At 41.4% G+C, this 22,050-nt stretch overlaps 1 protein-coding gene and 1 long non-coding RNA gene across 3 annotated transcripts; one reads left to right on the top strand and one right to left on the bottom strand.

Annotated features, from left to right (window-relative positions):
* Positions 1-1,832: 1,832 nt before the first annotated feature.
* LOC122435968 (nuclear RNA export factor 3-like) lies at positions 1,833-11,306 on the top strand. Of its 2 annotated transcripts, none has more exons than XM_043460084.1 (18): positions 1,833-2,061; positions 4,379-4,535; positions 4,755-4,908; positions 5,531-5,614; positions 5,720-5,824; positions 5,948-6,013; positions 6,561-6,668; positions 6,816-6,925; positions 7,505-7,517; positions 7,881-7,949; positions 8,032-8,087; positions 8,187-8,294; positions 8,415-8,473; positions 8,579-8,694; positions 8,791-8,833; positions 9,383-9,455; positions 10,002-10,257; positions 10,669-11,306. In XM_043460084.1, the coding sequence occupies exons 1-18, from the start codon at positions 2,058-2,060 to the stop codon at positions 10,774-10,776; spliced, it is 1,689 nt and encodes a 562-aa protein (XP_043316019.1). In that variant the 5' UTR covers positions 1,833-2,057; the 3' UTR covers positions 10,777-11,306. The 2 variants fall into 2 exon arrangements, with proteins under 2 accessions (XP_043316019.1, XP_043316018.1); XM_043460083.1 differs by having other exon boundaries at positions 5,948-6,028.
* Positions 11,307-12,659: 1,353 nt separating this feature from the next.
* Positions 12,660-17,974, bottom strand: LOC122435971. Its single transcript, XR_006267753.1, has 3 exons — positions 17,603-17,974; positions 13,519-13,697; positions 12,660-13,394 (listed from the first exon to the last, which is right to left on the bottom strand). It is a non-coding gene; the product is annotated as an uncharacterized LOC122435971 (long non-coding RNA).
* Positions 17,975-22,050: the final 4,076 nt, after the last annotated feature.

The raw sequence follows: 22,050 nt of genomic DNA, 5'->3' as shown, positions 1-22,050 counted from the left end.
CCACACAGTCAAAGGCTTTGGCATAGTCAATAAAGTAGAAGTAGATATTTTTCTGGAACTCTTTTGCTTTTTCGATAATCCAGTGGATGTTGGCAATTTGATCTCTGGTTCCTCTGCCTTTTCTAAAACCAGCTTGAACATCTGGAAGTTCACGGTTCACGTATTGCTGAAGCCTGGCTTGGAGAATTTTAAGCATCCTTTACTAGCATGTGAGATGAGTGCAATTGTGTGGTAGTTTGAGCATTCTTTGGCATTGCCTTTCTTTGGGATTGGAATGAAAAGTAACTTAGAAGATTACGATAATATGAACTGAGTAATTTATCACACCCCCACCCCACCCCACCCCACCTTCCGAAAACACACATACACAAAACACACCTTACCAGAAGAGAAACACTTCAGGAAAACATGCACCAGTCCTTTTACATTGGATGTCTAGGGTATCTGTGAGTCATGGTGAAGTGATTATGTAGATGTAAAGTACAGAATCATGTGAGTTTCTAAGAATATATTTTTAATGTTTCAAATTTTATAACTAGGCTAATTTGTCGAGAGGAACACTTGAAAATAACTAGTAACTAATTGACAGAAAAGTTCATATATTTACATGTTATAAAAATATTCATATGATAATGTTTCATAAAAAGTCAAAATTTTCATCTTTTGACTTAACATTGTATCTGTGTATTCGTATGCATTTCTGCCTTACATTTTCCCTCACCTCAGATGTTCACACCCTCTTGTTCGGGTTTTCATCACCTCTCTCAGTCCTGGACTTCCTCTTTCAGGGCATAGAGATCCATATTTTCCAATAGAAAACATTGGAAAATTCCAGAAGATATTACAAATTCCAGAAAGTTCTAGTTCATGAATTGGAGTCCAGGCTTCTCCCTCCTTCTCTCTTTAGAAATCCATCTGATTTGAAGCTTTCAGAGCTACAGTTCTGGCTCTAAGAGAGGGGGGGATGGTTCAGACAGTAAATCTAGTGGTGGGGAGGTCCAGATGAACCTTTTCTTGCTTGCTTGACAGTCCTATGCTCACCTCCCACTGTGAGATCCTGTTCTTAGCAGGCCTGGGACTGGTATTTTTCCGTGGCCCAGGGGTTGGGGATGACTGCACTAGGGGATATCTGCCTACATTGATTATATATTTTTAAAGGAAAGGATATGTTTTAGCTCCCCCCCCCCTCCACTGTCATTACAGTGACCCATCAAACTCTGTTTGGTATTTTCTTTATACTTTCAAGGTTTTTTGTTTGTTTGTTTGTTTGTTGTTATTGTTGTTTTCATATGATCCTCTGGAATGTGTTAGATTTAATTTTAGCCATTTGATTATTTTTAGAATGGTCGGGTACTTTGCATAAACTTCAGAAAACCCCCTATATTGCACCAAATATTTAGTAAAGCTATGCTTCAACAAGTTATCTTCCATTCCGTGGAGTTCAGTTTCAGCCTGTTTCTCCCAGTAGCATCTGAATGACCCTAGACAAGTGCAGCACCTCAGTAAGCCTCAGCAACCTGGGAAAGCCGATGATCCTGGTATCAGAGTCCCCTTGTGAGGAATACATGAAAGAACAGATGCAATGTAGCAAGGACAGAGAGTTTCCTACTGCTGGCCCTCCCAGTTCTCTGGGTCTGCAGAATGAAGGAACACAATGTAATGTAGCTAATGCAGAATCTGGCATAGAGAGTTCTCTGTGTTTGTAGCTGTAAGTATCAAGATCCCCTAAGCCTCCAGATTCTACTTGGCCTCCTCTGAAGGGGAGGTACTGTTGGAAAGAGTTCCCTGTATGTTAGGCTGGTAGCAAACTCAGAGGGCAGTAATTACAGGAAGTTTAGTCTCCTCTGACTCCCAGGGCTCTCCTCCTTTATGCCCTTGGGGAAGGGACTTCCTGTAAGGACTCCATCTTTCGTGACCCTGAGAGTTTGGGGCCTGCTGTCTCCTTGCTTGCCAGCGTTCCTTGATATTCTCCAAACCTCCAGCTCCAGACCCACACAGTCCCTTCTAGAGCAGCCTGTGAGGACAGTGGTGACAGATCTCTGCTTTCAGGCCATCCCATGGGTGAGTTGGTCTGTGTGAGAGCGTCTCTTCAGATTGTTACAGAGCAGGAAGAGTTCTGGGTTCCTTACCCCATTCCAACCCACAGGACCCCAACCAGCTGATCCTCCTATAGAGAAAGCGGGGAGAGGGCCAAGGCTGATTAATTTCTACTCTGAGGAAATGGGCCACGTGGGCTCGGACACCCATCTTCATCCCACACGGAAAATATCCCATCGTATGGATTTTTTCCCCTATTTAAGGAAAAAACCTGAGTCATGTAGCTTAGGGCTTGGAGAAGGGGGATGGTAATCTAGATGAAGGGTGGGGTTCGTAGAAACTACCATTCTTTGGATTAATAATAGAGGTGGAAGAGTAAGAAAATCCACCATTACTACTTCTATTAGAAGAATAGAATCTTCTAATAGAATCTTCTATTAACTAGCAAGGGTAAATTGTATTAGTCCATAGACACTTCTTGAAGCTTGCTTTATTTTCCAGTATATGATTGATTCTGCAACATTCCATCTGAGTTCCTATGTATATGGGTGGTTCTATATCAATTAAATTAATTTGTTAGTATATTTGTCATATTTAAAAATCTTCACCATCTAGCTTAGTTTTTTTTTTAATTTGCCACTTCATTTGTCACTAGGTGAGCTGTGTTAGTTTCCCACTGTGACTTTTGTTTTGTCCATTCTCTATTTCTGTCAGTACTAGTTTTCAATATTTTGGTTTTGAATTAAGGCATGCATTTAGAATTTTGTGTTAATATCTTCTTACAGCATTGCCTCTGTTAGCATAAGAAAATCTCTTTCTCTTGTAATGTTTTTTTTTTTTTTTCTTAAAGTCTACATTTTCTTTTGGTATAATATGGTTACACCAGCTTTCTGTAGGCTCATGTGGAAAAGGTATACATTTTGCCATTTTTAATTTTCAAATTTTCTAGATGATTAAATTTTGCATGTGTCTCTTTTCAAAAGTATTTGATGGAAGGTTTCTTCTCCCATCTGATAACAGCCTTTTGTCTGTTTGTTGCTTTGGTTTTTTTTTTTTTTTAGTAATATTTAGTCTGAATCTTTTAATGTAAAAAAAGATGTAATTTTGTTTACATATGTCATATTAATGTATATATACATATGTATTTTCCTCTTCTAAATTCCTTTGAAATGATTAATATTTTATAACTATGAAATTATTACTACATGTGGCTAGATAAACATTCTTTTGCCATTCTTGTAGTAGTTATCCGTCAGATTACAATGGATATTTTTGCTATTTCATAGTCTAATATTAGCTAATTAAATAAAATTATTTTAAAACTGCTTTAAAACTGCTGGGAGAATTATGGGACCTTGAGACACTTTGATTCTGTATACTGCCTCCAAACATATTGTCACATGTTTTCATTCTCCCTATATTTAAATTCCCAGAAGAAATTAGAATCATTGTGTTATATAGTCAGTACTCATTTAAAGTTGCTCACACATTCACAGATGGCATTAGGCTTTCTTTCCTGTATCTATGTGACTCCACCTGGGAAGTTATTTCTTCTGCCTGAAAAATAACATATAAATTTTCTTTTAGTTTGAATCTTTTGACCACAAATTTTCTGAGTTATTGTTGCATGATGATTAAATGAACGCAGTTTCTTTTAAAAATATTTTTCCTTAAAAAATACTTTTAATCCAATTAATATTGCTATCTTCTGTTGATATCTTGCTACTTTTGGAAACTTTTCAACCAAGTTCTCATCAGCTACCATTTCTCCACTGTCTTCCTCTCCTCCTCTCTGGCACTCACATTAACTGTGTATTAGGTATACTCCTTGCATCACCTGTAATTCTCTACACTTCTCTTTTGATATTCTCCATATTATATCTCTCCAGACTCCATTCTGGATCTTTTCATCAGACTTATCATTCATTTCTCTAATTTTTCCTTCAGGGATGCAGATCACCTTTGACCTTTGAACTATCACACTATGGTAGATTTAAGGGTATGTTTTAATGTCCCCCCAGAGCAGAGCAGAGAACTGAGACTTGGGGATGAAATGCCACTTGTCCCAGGTCGCTTAGCCTGAACCAAGTAGATCAAAGTCTAACATCACAGACTGTACTCTAGATCCAGACCTCAGTGCCTGTTTTCCTCTTGGCTGTGACTGCTCCCTACCTCTCATTTCCTGAAAAGTGGAGCCAGAGTGAAGTCTTCTACCTTTTTTTTTTTTTAGCATGAGATGCATTTCTGTTTATCACAAAGTCAGTGATAATTTTTCTTTAGCCATGATATTTACTGAGGACTTCTGGTACTGGGACCACTGATATGTTGTTGTCAATTTTAGAGCACACCAATAAAGTGAACCCTTTACAAAGAAGAGCACCAAGCTGGGGTGTTTACCGAAGACGATACACCTATTGGTCTGAACAGGTCATTTCCCAGCAGCAGCAAGACAGAGATTCAGAAGAAAGTGATGCTTGTATGGACAACCAAGCAAGAGAGTAAGTGACCAGTCACCATGGCTGACATGTACCAACCAGTGAACAACAAAATCTTGTAGTTAAACCAGTCATTTTTCTATCCAACCTGAAAGATTGAGGAATACTTGATGAGGTTAATGCTTGAGCAATAATCATTGTAGCTCTGGTATCATGTGGGAAAATGTAGAGAAGACTTTCCAAGCCTATATGGACCACTTTCTTCTCTCCACTTCCCCACAGTGCTCGCTGTGAACTTCCATCCCATCATTGGAGAAGTAGTTTTCAGAAACAAGACCAAATGCATATTTACATGGAGACAAAACAAAAGCCTCCAGAAAAAAGAATGGGGAGAAACAGACAGGATGAGACCTTGGGGAGCTGGTTCAAGATCACAGTGAGTATCTTGGCTAAATGGACCTAATATGTAGAAGATGATAGAGAGAGTCAGGTTGGATTTGTGTAGAGATGCTGGGAATTTTTCTGGGGCAGTGGTGTTGGTAATCTGTCTTGTTCTTACTAGGAGCTATCTTCCTAGATCATCTAAGGGTGAGTTCAGAGAAGCAATAGAAAGGAAATAGATTGCCTGCAAGGAGGAGCATGGGAGAGGTTGACTAAAAGCAAAAGAGGAAACCTACTGCCAAGGAGATGGAACACTTCACACCAGATCACGTGTTTGGCTCAAGCTGAGTGTGGGAAGAGGTTGAGTCTCTCGGGTCCATGTCAGAGTGACAGGCCAAGTCTACCTCATATGGATCTCTTGGAAATTAATAAAAGGAAGTACATGTGAAACATATTAAGTCGACTTATTCAGGAAGAGTGTTTGAATGAAAAGAAAGTTATATAGAAAATCCATGTCTAGTAAAAAAAAAAAAAGTTAAGATAACAGATATTGTCCTAACTTTAAAAATGATTTAAAGCCTGAAAAAAAGGTCCTATATCAAGACACAGTTGGGTCTTACGTTAACCGTAGATTTCTTTGTATCCATTCTCTTTCCTATTTGTTCTCTGGTTCCTAGATTCCCTTTGGTATAAAATATGATGAGAAGTGGCTGCTGAATTTGATTCAGAAGCAAAGCAGTGTCCCCTTCATTGCATTCGAAGTAATACAGGACATGGAGATGATGAGACGAAATGGGGTAAGTGGCAGGCCCAGAAAGGAAATGGCCCTGGTCTCATATTCTGTTTTCCTGTCACTCTCCCTACAGTTTCACTATGAGAAAATGCAGGCCCAGTTCTTTGTAGAGAATGCCAACATTGCCTGTGCATTGAAGAATATCAATGGCAAGATTTTCAATGAGGTTAATGAAAAGGTGTGTGTCAAGGGCGTGATCAGGCCTGACTAGGGACAAGAGGGCAGGGGAAGGGCATGGTCTTGCTTGATCCCATGCACAGATTTCCTAGAGCTTAACCAGTCCTTCCTGTGTTCTCTACAGATATTTATCTTGGTTGAACCCTGTGAGTCACCCCAGTCTGTGCAGAAGGTGCTGACGTCTGAAAAGGTGGAGCAGATAAAGGTAATGCAGACTAAGCATAAACTGTGCACTCACAGCCAGACCCACTGCTCCCCTCCGCTCACCCTCAGACTCAGAGCCACTGAACCCCATCCCTAACTCTGCAGCTGACCATGAACAAACCATAGGATGCCTGCCAGCAATCTCTTGACATCCAGAGACTCTGCTTTGGCCCTGGTATGGCTACAGCAGTAATTGTAGGACAGGTGAGGGTAGATGGTCTGTCTGGGTAGAGCACTCAGAGATGATATCATGGGGAGGGGTTGGTGCTGGAGGTGTACCATCTGGGACCCTCTCAGCCTCTGTCTCCCTTGTCCTGGCTTCCTGGAGACTTGATGACCTGTGATATTGGAATGACACAGAACTGTAGAAATGGCATGGTTGTTTCCCTGCACATCCTTCCAGGGATCAGGCCCATGGTGAGGACCTAGGCCCAATGTTGGGACCGATGGTGAGGGAGGGAGAGATTAGGTAGAAGAGACAGATATGTCTCAGGTATTCCCTTTGGGGTCCTCACTCCCTTTCCTCACCATAGTTTTCGTCCTTGGACCTGAGCAACAAGAAACCCTACCTGCTGGATGGCCTGTCCACAATTATGAGGAATGCTTCCAATGCCCAGAACTTGAACATCTCCAACACTGAGGTGAGGTGGGGCACCCAGATCCTCCCTTGAAAGGAAGGTAGGAGGGTTCATGGGGTGGTAACAGATGAGGGGGAGTGGATTTGTAGGGAAAGGAAGGATATGGATGAAGAGATATCTGGTAGATGTGGGTTTTACTCATAATTCCAGGTGAAGGCTGAAGGGCAGATGGACAAGGGTCAGCAGCTGGAACCAGAAGGGATATGTGCAGACAGAAATGCCGTGTGCACCAACTTCCCTGATAAGTCAACCAACATAAGGTCACTCTCTGCCTTGTCTCTGCATCCCTATTTCTCTCTCATCTCTCCCCTCCTCCCTCCACTCCCTCTCCCTACCTCCTGAGCCCCACCTTGCTCACCTCCCTAACATAACACCTGGTCATCCCTGAGGTTTGTTCTGACTTGACAGAGTGTCAGACAACCTGTAATATAGCAAAGCACTGGGCTCTCCCCCCATTCCCTGTTCTCTGCATAGCCTTCAGTGGGCCCGTGAGGAAGGAAGGAAGGGAGGGAAGGCAGGCCTGGCAGACTGAATTTGAAGTGTTGGTCCTTGTGGCACTGGAGAAGGGAGTCAGGACAGTCTGGCTGGGAGCTACCCAGGAGAAAGGAGATGGAGGAGGGAGTGGTAGGAAGGAGTGGAGGAAACAGTCTCCCTCTGGGTCAGTCCATGGAGTGGTGACCAGGGCCCTGGAATGCTAAGATACTGGGTTCTGTGGGGGGCACACAGGGCTGTGATTGCTGTGAGTGACTTGCTCCAATGAGGAGGGTCATCTCCACAGTTTCACTGACTTTTCTCTCTTGTCTTGATTTTGGCAACACCATCCTGGAATTGTTCCCTAGGTTACTAAGCTTGGTAAGTGCATTCCTTGATCACAGACTCCACTAAATAGCATCGACAGTGCCCTCAAACTACTCTGAAACATGTTAGGAACTGTCCACATTCTATTTTTGAACCTGACCCTTAAATGTCCTGTGGGAGGGAGGTGTACCATTCTCTGTAAGAGTCTGAAAAAGCTCTGGATCTTCTTCAGCCTTGTACGCCACAGGCTTTGGGGAAACCATGAAGATAATTGAAAATGTAGTCCTGCCACTGGCATTTCCAGGACCCTTTCTCCTCTGACCTCAGACCCCCACCCCATCCTGGGCCCATCCTTTTCCCTGATCATCCAACACCACATCCTGGACTGCACTGCTGACTTCTTCTTCCCTCCTTCAGGATGGCCAGGAGACACTCTCAGGTTCTAAGTGTGCTATTGAAGTTCCCAAGTTCTTATCAATGTGCAAGGTGAGCACATTGGATCCAGTAGGGTCCTAGGTGGTACATGAGGGTGTGTCAGCCCTTGTCCTGAGGACTGTTTTGATTGCAGGGAAGTTTCTTTGGATTTGATCAGGTGAACAGTCAAATCCTGCAATTCCTGCAGGAGTAAGTACCCCTGGGAATCTGAACAAGGGGAGGTCTAGGAAAGGGTGACCACCCAAACTCCAGACCAGAGAGATAGATTGTACTCACTGCTTCCCTCAGGTATTACTTGATTCATGACTATGGAGATCGCCAGGGACTCCTGGATTTTTATCACGAGGAGGCCTGCTTCTTCCTGACGATTCCATTCCACCCCAAGGACTCAGGATTGTGAGTATCACAGCCTAGACTCCTCCCCCAGGCTGTGTGGTTCCCCAGCAGATGCAGGCCAGCTCCTGCTGACACCTATGATGGCTAGACTACCACCCAAGCTTCCTCTGTGTCTCCTAGAAGCAGCATGCGCCTGTACTTCAAGGACAACAGGAATACAGAGAAGCTCAAGGACCCAAGTGAGTGTGTGGTGGGAAAGCTAGGTGGGAAGTGCTGTGAGGGGGCCAATCATAGCATCCATGGTGTGGCTGCCCTGACCTTCCCTTTCTTCCTCTCCCCCACAGACCTGCGTGTCCAAATGCTGAAACACACAAAACATGACATTGTGCATGCCCTCTGTGCATTGCCCAAAACTCAGCATGACTTCAGCTCCTTCATGGTGGACATGTGTTTCCAGACGGTGAGTACCTGCTCCTCCGTTGGTAGTGGGAGGCAGGAAGCCACTGGCGGGGAAGAGGTTGAGGGGTGACTGAGTACCTGGTCTCTTGCCTATTAGGAAACCATGCTCTGTTTCTCTGTCAGTGGGGTGTTCAAGGAAGGTGAGTATGTGCAGCCCGCTCCCCCTAGATGCCACACTGCTCTCTCACCTGGTCAGGCTCCCTCCCACCAGAACTCTTCCTTCCAGATTCTCCCCTTCCCCTCCCCGCCCTCACCTTCCCCCCACCCCCGCCAGCCCTCAGTCTTCCCACAGACAACCCAGGTCTTAACTGCGTCCATGTCTGCCCTGCCCACCCTGGGCATTAGGGACACAGGCTGTGGAGTTTGGTGGCTGCCATACCAGATCCTTACACTGAGAACCTGGGCTACTGCTTAACCTCACAGTTTCCTCATAATATCCATCTCTTCGGCAACGGAGAAAAATGCATCCCATGAACTTGTGAAGTGGTTGTCATGGGGACATGTCACTGGGAGCAGACATCTCCTACAGTTGCCTTCCCCATTCCTGACACCCAGGCTCCCCAAGTGAACAGCTGTCCCCTCAGCATGAGTGTCAAGTCAGACCCTGACTCGGGAATGATGTGGGAGCCTGTAAACACGTGGGGCTCTAAGGGGTATTCTTGCTTATTGTTTGTTTTTTGTTGTTGAAGTGGAAGGAAGTTCTCAGGGCTGTGTGCATGCCTTCACCAGGACCTTCATCACTACTCCCATCAGCTCTTCCAGGTGAGAGCCATGTTGTGGGCAGGATGGCCCATCCAGCCTGGACTCAGGGCCCTGGGCATGTGGTGATGCAGATCTTAGGCTGACTCAGTAGTGTGGAAAGCCAGCAGGGAGATCCAAGGACCAGTCTAGCCTAGTGGTTAGGAGTAGCATGGGCTCTGGAATCAGCACATGGGTTCTCTCCTTGAGCCAATGCTCACTCTCTGTGTGACCTTGGTCAAGTCACATGATCTGTCTGTGACTCAGTGTCTTCTTCTGAAAATGGGGATCAGACTGTACACCCCTGTACTGCTGTGTACTGGGTTACTGTTCAGGGTAAATGTGAAGTTGTCCCTGGGTTGGGGATCAGCCTGTTCACTGAGTGAAGCTGGTAGAAAATCTCTCTGAAGGTGAGCTCTGTGTGAGGGGCAGAGGAACCAGTCAAGGAGCCTGGGTACAGACACAGGAGGGTATGGAAGGGATCTGGTTGCTGAGTGTTAGTGGGAGCAGTCAGGATTGGGGTGCAGGTGGTCCATCCATAAATTGTCCACATGTGCACTTTTCCTCCAGTCTTTGTATAGTGAATGACGAGCTGTTTGTGAGGGAAGCCAGTCCCAGTGAAGCTCAGCGTCTGCATTCTCCATCACAGTGCCTGCACTGTCGACCACTTTCATGTTCCACCTCTCCCCTGAGTAGCATGAAATGGTGTGGGCTTTCTCCTCCCAGTGTGGAATCACCTCTAATAGTCTCAGATGTGACTGCCGGGTTTGCGTGGAGTTGGGAGGGAACTGAGAGGAGTGGACGAATAATTAATGGGAACTTGAAGGTAAATTGTTTTCCTTGTTTATTTCAGTTATTTTAACCTGGAACATTTCATTCTTAGTACATAGTAAGCTTCTAGTTGTTTTGAGCAGGCTTGAATCATTTTTGTGAGTTTGGTGAATCCTGCACCTGTCTGTATAGACAATTGGGTTTTCAGGCACTTTTATCTTGATGCACTGTGCCTGAGGTTCATTCCACTCTTTATGTCACAGTAGATGTCTAGTGGGGAGCAGGGAAAATCATTGTTCCACAACATACCACCCAAAGATACCCCTTTAATGTTTTCATCTTCATTATGTCTTCCTTGAAGTTTGCTTATGTAGGTATATACATATTTGTGTGTGTGTGTGTGTGTGTATATATATATATATATATATATATATATTTGTGTATTTATTTGTGTATTTATCTACAGAAAATGAGATCTCATTCTGAGAGAGAAAAGGAAACCAGAGACAGAAATGAAGAGAAAGAGAGGCATGTGGTTGAATGGGGAAGTGAAGTCCAAGGATTGATTACTTAATCTTCAATGTCTTGAAACTTGAGCAAGATTAAAAGTTAATGTGAAGGAGCCATCCCATCTCATTTTTTACCCTTAAATTTGCCCATGTACACATTTTCTTTCTTAACCTCTTATTTCTACTGCGGAGTAAAGAGCTATTTCAAATGGAATAGTGTAAATTTTTTTTTTCATTTATTTTTATTAGTTGGAGGCTAAATACTCCACAACATTGCAGTGGGTTCTGTCACACATTGACATGAATCAGCCATGGAACAGTGTAAATTTTAAGCCCAATATATATTGAGTTATTAGTGAATGAAAGAATGGACCATTGTATTTCAATGAAATGGTAGTACTTTTAGTTTTTTGTCTCACACGGAGGCAGCAGATATTGGAAATTCTGGTGTGACATGGCTGGAAGTTGCATGATCTGATCCCCCCTCTGCAGTGTTGAATGAGAGACAGGTCCAGAATTTTCCTATCAGTGTAATAACATAAGGAGCAGTCCAGAAGCAGCAGTTAGGCAACACCACAGCTTGCTGCCCTGTTGCCATCTCTCACTGAAATCACCAGGTGAGTCAAAGGCAAGCCTGTCTTCCCAGCGTAGGGACTCGATCAGAGTTTGCTCACAGGTATGATGTTGGGTGCCTCTTAGGAGCTTCTGAGTCTCCCAAGAGACTAGAGTTCCTTCTCTCTTTAGAACTTTGAACTCCAGTCACATCAGAGAGACTTTGCTTCCTTTCTAATGATATCTACTTTCTCATTAGGAGAACCATGAGAAATGACAGTGCCTGCCTTAGCCCCAGGCTTTCTCACTCACTCCTCAGGACAGCTCTGTGTTAGAGATGAATCCCATTTCACAGACAGAGCTCCTCCTCTTATAGCTTCTATCACCTGTCCAGATAAGCAGGAACTTGGGGTGAGGTTCTGTCCCTTGCCTTCTCTGGAGGACAATAGAACAGCCTCCCTTTTAGACTGTGGGCTGGAGCAATGGTCACTTTGCTCTCCCATGATATAACAGGCTCAAGGGGCACTCCCTCAAAAGCCCCTATTGATGAATATGATACCGCACATACATGTGCACATGCATTCATTACTTAAGAAAAGAATTCATTATGTTCAGTTTCATGAGGAGATGAATTAGAATTAAACTGAATTGCCAGCATATCTACGTGTGTGTGTGCATGTGTGTGTATCATTGGGCTGTGTATAGGAAATGTCATTGCTTACAAAAACACAGTGTGTTGGGTAAATATGTGGAGATGACATACCTCTGAGAGAAAGACATTTCCTTCTTTACCTCAGAGTCCCCCTTCCCTAGTGTGCAGGACAACTTTTGAGGACTGGGGATAATAGAGTATCATTTGCATGTGGAAGCCCTTTAAGAATCAAGTCTGGAAGGTTCCACAGGGGGAACTTTTCTGATACCCAGAAGCAAAGAGCTGGGAGATAGCAATGGAAGGGCAGCTATGGCGGCCTTCAGTGGAGCAGGAGCTGATCAGGGCAGAGTGCTTCAGCTAGGCACCTCCCTGGTAGCCCGCACGTCACCACTGTCTGCAGCTGAGAACCAGGAATGCTATTGGGTAAGAATCTTCCTTGGGTCATTAGAGGAAGGGCACAGGGCCAGGCACCCAGGGAGAGCCCAAAGCTTGTCTGCATCCCTCACCTCCACACTGTGTTCACTTCCTAGATACTCCACTCTCAGTTGGGTTCATCCCTAACTTCTTGCTAATTACCACCGCCATCATTCATATTTTGGCTGAGTAGTAAGAAAAATACACATAAATACACATAAAACTGAAAAAAACCCACAAAAATGATAAAAGATACCAAGCACACATATTAGATAAATCACTAATTTATCAAGGTAAATCAATCAGCACATAATGGTTCCCAACATCAAATCCTGGTCTTCTGACCAGGTTCTGCCTGGCTTTGCCCATCACCTCTGTTTCTAAGGTGAGTGTACTTCTGTGTTAGGACTGAGGCCAACACAAGTAAGGGACTCAGTCCAGGTCCTGTGGTCAGTTGATGACTCTGGAACTGGACATTTGCTTGATGACTTCTGTCTAGCTGACCTGTGCCTATTCTCTGCTCTCCTGTACTAATCCTTCCTTGGGGGTTCAATAAGAAGTTACTTCTGGTCAAACTAGAATTTGAAAAAGGACACCAGAAAGTGTGAGGAAATAGGAATTGATGAGATGGAACCAACATTTACTTGATGCTACATTTCCAGACACTTTTTCAAATATTCTATTTAAGAGGACACAGGCAGAAACGTTCTGAGGTGGTGCTAGTGGTAAAAAAACCTACTTTCCAATGCAGATAGACATAAGAGACTGGGTTCGATCCCTGGGTCAGGAAGATCCCCTGGAGAAGGAAATGGCAACCCACCCAGTATTCTTGCCTGGAGAATCCCATGGACAAAGGAGCCTGGTGGGCTGCAGTCCTTAGGGTTGCACAGAGATAGACACAACTGAAGCAACTTAGCATGCACACACAAGATGCAAGGTGGGCCAGAAGTAATACATCTCAAAGTCCTGTTGTGTATGAGCTGTTCTTTGAGGTTTTCTCCTTTTCTTCTAACAAGTCTAGAAGTAGGCAGCTGTAGTCCTCTTGTACAGATGGTCAACCTCAGACTGATGGAGAATGTAAAATTTCCAGGGTCAGATATCTACCCTTTGCCCTCTGCACAGGCCAACCAGCAGCTCCATTTTAGATGATGGATTTCCAGGGCTTAAAGACTGATAGTGGAAAACTCACCTGATGTAGAATCTAGGTTGTATCATGCTCCCCACTGGACATGAAGATGATAACGGGGATGAAGTCCTACTCCCTGGGCCAGGAGGAATGGCTGTGGCGGCCACAATGATAAGCTGATTCCTGAGGTGCTGAACTGAACCCAGGAGGCAGCACAAGCTGTTACTCTTTGTAAAGAGGACCTGAATTGCAGGATAGTAACATGTTCACAACTAGTATATGAAATCTGTTTTACATTTTATCTCATTCAGCCCTAATCTCTTTTCAACGCCAATATGCACTTAACAAACAGTGAGAAAGAGTTTTTTTGTGTGTGAATTTTTTAAATTGAGATACAGCTGATGTAAAGCATTATTTTCAGGTGTACAGTAAAGCAATTTGGATATATATATATATGCATTTTAGATTATTGTCCATATATTATTATAAATTAATCAATATAATGTCTGTACCTTACTGCAACTCCTTATTTGTTATCGTTTTTGTGTATAAAAGTTTGTATCTGTTAACCCCAAATTCCTATTAATTAATTCTTGTCCCTCTCCACTCCCTATCCCCTTTGGTAATCATAATCTCAGTTTGTCTGTCTGTGAGTCTGTTTCTGTATTGAATATAGATTCATTTGTATTATTTTTAAGATTCAACATATAAATAATATCATATAATATTTACTTTCTCTTTCTGACTTACTTGATTATAGTATTCTCTAGGTCTGTCTATGCTGCTGCAAATGGTAATATTTCATTCTTTTATGGCTGAGTGATGGTCCACTGTTTATGTGTGTGTGTGTGTGTGTGTGTGTATCATATCACATCTTCTTAAGCTAGTCATCTGTTGATGGGTACTTGTGTTGTTTGAGTGTCTTGGTTACTGTAAATGGTGCTGCTATGAATGACAGTTTTCTTTTTTTCCTGGTTATGTACCCAGAAGTGGAAATTCTGGATCCTATGGTAGCTATATTTGTAGCTTTTTCAGGTACTTCCATACCATTCTCCATAGTGGCTGCACCAATTTAATTCCCACCCACAGTGTATCAAGGCCCCTTTTCTCCACACCCTCTCCAGAATTTATTATTTGTAGACTTTTTATGATAGCCAGTCTGACCCATGTGAGGCATAACCCCACTGTGGTTTTGATTTGCATTTCCCTAATATTTGCTTGGGCTTTCCTGGTGGCTCAGAGGTTAAAGTGTCTGCCTGCAATGTGGGAGACCTGGGTTCGATCCCTGGGTCAGGAAGATCCCCTGGAGAAGGAAATGGCAACCCACTCCAGTATTCTTGCCTGGAGAATCCCATGGACAGAGGAGCCTGGTGGGTCCACGGGGTTGCAGAGAGTTGGGCATGATACTTGGGGTTCCCTTGTAGCTCCGTTGGTAAAGAATCTGCCTGCAGTGCAGGAGACCCAGGTTCAATCCCTCAGTTGGGAAGATCCCCTGGAGAAGGAAATGGCAACCCGCTCCAGTATCCTTGCCTGGAAAATCTCATGGACAGAGGAGCCTGGTGGGCTGCAGTCCATGGGGTCGCAAAGAGTCGGGCAGGACTGAGTGACTAACACTTACTTACTTACTTACTTAATATTTACTTATGTTGAGCCTCTTTTCCCACTCCTCTTGGACCTCTGCATCTCTTTGGAAAAATATTTAGATCTTCTCCCCATTTTTTCATTTTGTTGTTTACCTTTTGTTATAGAGTTGTGTATTTTGGATATTAAATCCTTGACAGTCATGACATTTCAAATATTTTTCTCTCATCCCATAAGTTGTCATTTCATTTTGTTGATGGCTTCCTTTGCTGTGCAAACCATTTTAAATTTAGTTAGGTTCCATTTGTTTATGTTTGTTTTAATTTATTTTGCCTTGGGAGACTGATCTAAGAAGATATTGCTATGATTTTTTGTCAGAGTGTTTGGCTTCTGTTCTCAGAATTCTAAGAGTTTATGGTGTCTTTAAACCATTTTGAGTTTATGTTTGTATATGGTGTGAGGGGGTGTTCTAATTTCACTGATTTACATGTAGCTGTCCAGTTTTTCCAGCACCACTTGTTGGAGAGACTGTCTTTTCTCCATTGTATATTCTTGCCTCCTTTGTTGAAGATTAAATGACCATAGGTGCATGGGTTTGGGCTTCCCAGGTGGCACTAGAGGTGAAGAATCCGTGGGTTCAATCCCTGGGTCAGGAAGATGCCCTGCAAGAGGGCATGGCAACCCACTCCAGTATTTTTGCCTGGAGAATCCAAGGGCAGAGGAGCCTGGTGGGCTACAGTCCATGGGGTTGCAAAGAGTCGGACATGACTAAAGCAACTTCGCACATAGGCACACACTCGTGGGATTATTTCTGTCCATTGATACATATGTCTGCTTTTGTTCCAGTATTGAGTGGCTTTGATGACTGTAGTTTCCTAGTATAGCCTGAAGTCTGGGAGGGTTATGTCTCAAGCTTTGTTCCTTACCTCAGGATTGCTTTGGTAATTCTGAGTCTTTTTGTAGTCCTATATAGATTTTTGAAATATTTGTTCTAGTTCTGTGAAAATGTAACAGGTTTTTTGATAAGGATTGCATTAAATCTGTTGATATCTTTGGGAGGTATAGACATGTTTATAATATTAAGTGTTCAGATCTAAGATCATGGGATATCTTTTAAATTCTTCGAATTTTCTTCCATTTATTTTATCAAGGTTTAGAGTTTTTATGTCTTGGTTAAGTTTATTCTTAGGTATTTTTGATGGCATTTTAAATGGAATTGTTTTTTTTTTTTTTTTGCATTCTCTTTCTGATAATTCTTTATTAGTGTAATAGAATGCAATAGATTCCTATATAATAATCTTCTATCCTGCTACCTTGCTCAGTTCATTTCAGGGAACAGAATGTAAAAGTTAAGTAACATGACCTAGGAAACAGCTTTATTAACTACTACTTCAGGATTCATAAACTGGAGTTACAAAAATGATTCAGCATTCCCCATTTTATACTTTAACTGACATTCGACATCCCAGGAAGCATCATTATCCAGTTGTTCTTTTCAAAACAATGTGAAGTACATGCAAAACACTAAAACTCATTACGAAGGATTAGATATCCTCTGCATAACAACATTAAAAGATGTGTAAACACCTGGAAGATATTATATTCACGTATAGGTTTATTTCTTAAATAGAGTAGGTCAATGTAAGACCTATAGTAGGTCCTACAGTAGAGTAGGTCCTATAGTAGAGTAGGACCTATAGAGTAGGTCAAAGATATCAAGAGCACATAAAAACACTTGAAAAGAAAAAAAACTATGTAAATAAGTAAGAACTAAATCATATTAAGTGAACAGGATTGTCATGATGTACCAAAAATATGATGCTTTTTTTTGCAAAGAATATATATCAGCATGGCTGTATGAGTGTGATTAAATATGTTACTGTATTACATGCAGAGAAAAATCTGGAAAGTAGGCACCAAGAAGTTAAGAGAAACTCGTGTCTCTAATTTTTTCAAATGTGTTAAACAAAGAGAAGTATTAATTGGTGACTTATCAACATATTAAGAGAAAGTTTTGTAAAACAGGTTTATCAACAGCTGAGTCACAAAATAATAGTGTAGAAATACATTCACTGACTTAAGGATTAAACAGATCTCTTTAATGATTATTCAGTGAATATGCATTGTCAAAGATAGAGGATGTTTTTATTTTATAACGTTGCATTTCTAGGGTGTTTTCAATATGTAATTTACTGAATAAAATGTTGAAAATACAAAAAATTGCACCCTGATAGCAGATATAATGTTCATATATTCATTGTTTCAGAAGGAGATGAAAGCAATGTACTTGACAGTTTTCTGTTTGTGTGTGTATTTATATCTGTTTCTTGTCTCAAACTGTTTATACCAATTATTCATACACTAGCTCATGCAGCTTTCTACTCAGTTCACTAAGAGGCTGGATTTCCAGTCCCAGGGCTTGAAGATCCCAGCTTGGGCATAAACACAGAAGGACTGCTGCCAGTGTGAAGTCTAGAAATCTTGGTCTGTAGGAGGGAATCCGTTCAATTCCACAGCTCTTTCCATCCCCCATCCTTTGCCAAACCCCCAGTTCAGACACTCATACCTGCAGTTCTGACTCTGTTCACCAGGAGGCAGCACTCTCCATTTTCTACACATTTTTCTTTCTCTCCCTCAATGAAAAGACATCATTTTTTTTTCAAAGTAAAAAGTTTCCTAAAAAACAGAAGTAGGTACAAGGGAACCTTAACTTTCTTTGAAAATTCAGATGTGCATAAAAAGACTAAAAGAATATGTGTGTAGTTTGTATCCTGCTTCTCACTGAGGTATTATGTGTACTGTGTGCGTACTATGTGCCAGGAACTGTCAGTCAAATTCCTTATCTGCATCTCAGCCTCTCTCTCTTCATCCGCAGACCTGCATAACTGGAAATGCCTATAGGAAACATGATGGACGTTAGTGGCCATCCCTTGGGGATGGGGATACATCCCTCATCCCTTTGACTTCAGACTTCATTCTAAGCAAGATGAATCTGATCTTGACTTTGAGTCCCAGAAACCATCATGGAAACAAGAAATGATGTAGCTGAGTGGGAGAGCTTGTAATGCAGGAGACTGTGGCACCTTCTAACTCAAATCTCTGTCCTTTTGCATAGGACTAATAGGCTATTTATTACCTTTTCTGACTGGGCATTGCTTAGAGAGTCAAGGATGAGGTGATCAGCGTTGGTTTCAGTTTTGCTTCTTCTCACCAGATCCAGCTGGAGGTTTCCCTTTCTTTTGTTCTGTCAAAATGGTACACTTTGGAATTGGTTTTGAATTTATTATCTCTAAGGAGATAAGAGGGTGGTTCTATCCATTTAGTCATCTGACAAGTCCATTTGAGATGACACAGAATTCCTGCTTCATGAAGATGTTCTCTGCCAGTCAGGGGGAGCCTGGTATGTACCCACAAGGGATGGAAAAGAGTAGAGACTGAGCTATGAAGACAAACACAGGATGAAGACTCTGGTCCAAATGCCCAACTCTCTTGACTTAGTGAAGTGGTGTTCCCAGATTTCTCACATGATGGTCACTTGTTTTCTGGGTTCCTCTTACACCTGACACTCTAATATGGTCCCTTTCTCTCTCTCCTGGCCACAAATGTACACCCACAGTAAATTCCTCTATAAGCTAATACTTGGGAAAAATTTTCCAAAGTTGACTTCAAATCCAGAGGCAGTAAGAGAAAACCCTGGTAACACTTGATTCCATTAAAAATTGCATGGTGAAAAATCTCATAAGCAAAGTAAAGTGAAAAGTTACACATTAGGGAAAATATACAACTTATGTAACTAACAAAGTTTATCTACTTGTAGTAGAAAGATTATGAAAAAGAAAAGGCAAATTAGAACATTCTGAAGGAGAAAGCACACTAGATACAAAGAAGTACTTCCTGAGAAAATGCTCCTTAAACATGTTAAAAACTGTTCAACCTAACTCTTAAGAGATGCAAAGAGAAAAAAAAATCAGGATACCTCTTCTAATCATTTACATAGTCTGTGAAGAAATAGGGAGACAAGTACATTTTTGCTGGTGGTAATGTGACATGATACAATTCCTAACCAGGGTATTTGTTATGATGTAAGGAAATTACCAGAGTACTTACCCTTGGAATCAGCAGTGTCTTTTCTAAGAATCTACCCTAAAGTAACAATGTAAAAAGAAAAAAAGACACAAGCTCAAAGTCTTTCCTTCCAGAACAATTAATAAGATTTTAAGATAAGAAACAAGATGTATACACCAACAGGGAGCTGGTTGAATAAACTGTGGTCCATCTACATCCAAAAGACCTATATAGCTATAAAAACCAGTAAGACTCTCTTTCTGTATTGCTATGGAGTCATCGCCAGGATATAATGTTCAGTGATATAAAAAACAGGTGCAAAAAAGTGTGCAGAGCTGCTGCTGTCCAATAGGGTAGCCACTAGCCTCAAGTAACTACTTACAGTAAATTAAATTAAAATTACATGACATTAAGAATCAGTCACAGTTGCCACGTTTTAGTAGCTAAATGTTCAATTCCTGAATAAGCCTCTGTTAGTTAACGGTTGCTGTGTTGAAGAGCAGAATACAGAATGTTCCCATATCCACAGAAATCTCTATTGAATAGCTCTGAAGTAAAATATAACAACTTTTACATACAAAAGGGGTGAAAACAAATGTGTGTTATATTTTCTTATATTCTCTAAACTGTACAGTTATACAAATGATGATAAAAATGTGTACCTATAAGAGGACAGAAGAGCAGTCCAAGATGCATGACAATGATGTAGAGTCTCTAAATATGAGACGTAAGTTTACTGGCTCTATTCACTGAAAAGGGCAAGAAACACTGACCAATCCAGTAGCAATCAGCAATGGTAGTCTCTGCACTTCATTCTCTAAACACATTTCCCACTAAAAGGAACCAGGCTTACTGGAGAAATGCCTGATTTCTGGTCTAGGTAAGGATTTTACAAGGTGAGTGTGGACTGAACTCTCATAACAGAAATTATATCAAAAAGAATCATAACTGAAGGGCTCCCATTGGACAAAGATAGAAAAATTTGAACATCAAAAACATTAATAATTGTAATGCACTAAAACACCTTAAATATAGGAATATCTATGAGCTCTAACATGTATCACACTCTTTTAAAAATCCAGAAAAACCAACACACTGCTCACCTTTGAGAGTTGTAGGGAAAAAACTCATTTTTGAAAGTGGAAATATTGTCAATGAATTGTATATTCACCTGGCCTTTCCTGTGCATATTACACCTATGCATAGTTGACAAGGGATGGATTCTTTTATGAAAGAATTATAGTTAATACATGCAGAAGAAATTGAAGAATTTGTACATCATGTTTTTCAACCTTTTATGAAATGTAGTTCTAAGCAATGATCTTTAGAGGCTGCAAAAATGATGTGAGAATTAGATGGGAAATTTTATAATGACTGCATCACAGTATCTCATAATTCGCCTTTCCTCACTTGCAAAATGGAAATAATTATATCCATATTAGACAATTATTGTAAGGAGCAAATATCTCAAGTGCATCTGCTAAAGGATACATATAGTGCTAAATAAGTATTAATAGTCTTATTTCATACCTGACCTTCCTTCGAAGGAGATTCCCTTGTATGATCCAAATAGTATCAGGAGACAATAATGTGAAAATATTACATGGAAGAGAAATGCATATATTTTCACTATGTATTCACTTTAGTGTCATTTTTCTGTGCTAGAGTCATTTTTCAGATAATTTCAAAAAAATGGAAAACTGACTGTAGCATTTGTATTTGGTCTGTAAAGGAAAACCACTGGTCCATTTCACATTATTTCATATACTTTCCCATACCACTTTTAATGGTCTGTGTCAATTTCATAAGAATAATGTGTGTACTCAGATGAACTTATCTGTGAAACAGAAACAATCTGACAGACAGAGAGCAGACTTGTGGTTACCAAGGTGTGGTGTGGGGAGGGATGAATTGGGAGCTTGGGAGTAGCAGATGCAAACTATTATTTGTAGAATGGATAAGCAACAGGACCTACTGTATAGCCCAGGTAACTAAATTCAATATTCTGTGGCAAACCATAATGGAAAATAAGATAAAAATAATATAGATGTATAACTGAATCACTTTGCTGTACAGCAGAAATTAACATAACATTGTAAGTCAACTAGACTTCAATAATATTCAGTTCAGTCACTCAGTCGTGTCCAACTCTTTGCGACCCCATGGACTGCAGCACCTCAGGCTTCTCTGTCCATCACAAACTCCCAGACTGTGCTCAAACTCATGTCCATTGAGTCAGTGATGCCATCCAATCATCTTATCCTCTGTCATCCCCTTCTCCTCCTGCCTTCAATCTTTCCCAGCATCAGGGTCTTATCCAATGAGTCAGTTCTTCTCATCAGGTAGCCAAAGTATCAGAGTTCCAGCTTCAGTATCAGTCCTTCCAATGAATATTCAGGACTGATCTCCTTTAGGATGGACTGGTTGGATCGCCTTGCACTCCAAGGGATTGTCAAGAGTCTTCTCCAACACCACAGTTCAAAAGCATCAATTCTTCAGCTCTCAGCTTTCTTTATAGTCCAACTCTCACATCCATACATGACTACTGGAAGAAACATAGCCTTGACTAGATGGACCTTTGTCGGTAATGTAATGTCTCTGCTTTTTAATATGCTATATGTTTGTTATAGCTTTTCTTCCAAGGAGCAGGCGCCTTTTAATTTCATGGCTGCAGTCACCACCTGCAGTGATTTTGGTGCCCCCCAAAATAAAGTCTATCACTGATTCCATTGTTTCTCCATCTATTTGCCATGAAGTGATAGGACTGGATGCCATGATCCTCATTTTCTGAATGTTGAATTTTAAGCCAGCTTTTTCACTCTCCTCTTTCAGTTTCATCAAGAGGATCTTTAGTTACTCTTTGCTTTCTGCTGTAAGGGTGGTATCATATGCATATCTGAGGTTATTGATATTTTACCTGGCAATTTTTTTTCAGCTTGTGCTTCATCC

The sequence above is a fragment of the Cervus canadensis genome, chromosome X, assembly GCF_019320065.1.
Source record: "Cervus canadensis isolate Bull #8, Minnesota chromosome X, ASM1932006v1, whole genome shotgun sequence".
Taxonomy (NCBI): Eukaryota; Metazoa; Chordata; class Mammalia; order Artiodactyla; family Cervidae; genus Cervus; species Cervus canadensis.
Note: the sequence above shows the minus strand (reverse complement) of the source record. Positions and strands in the feature narration are given on the sequence as shown.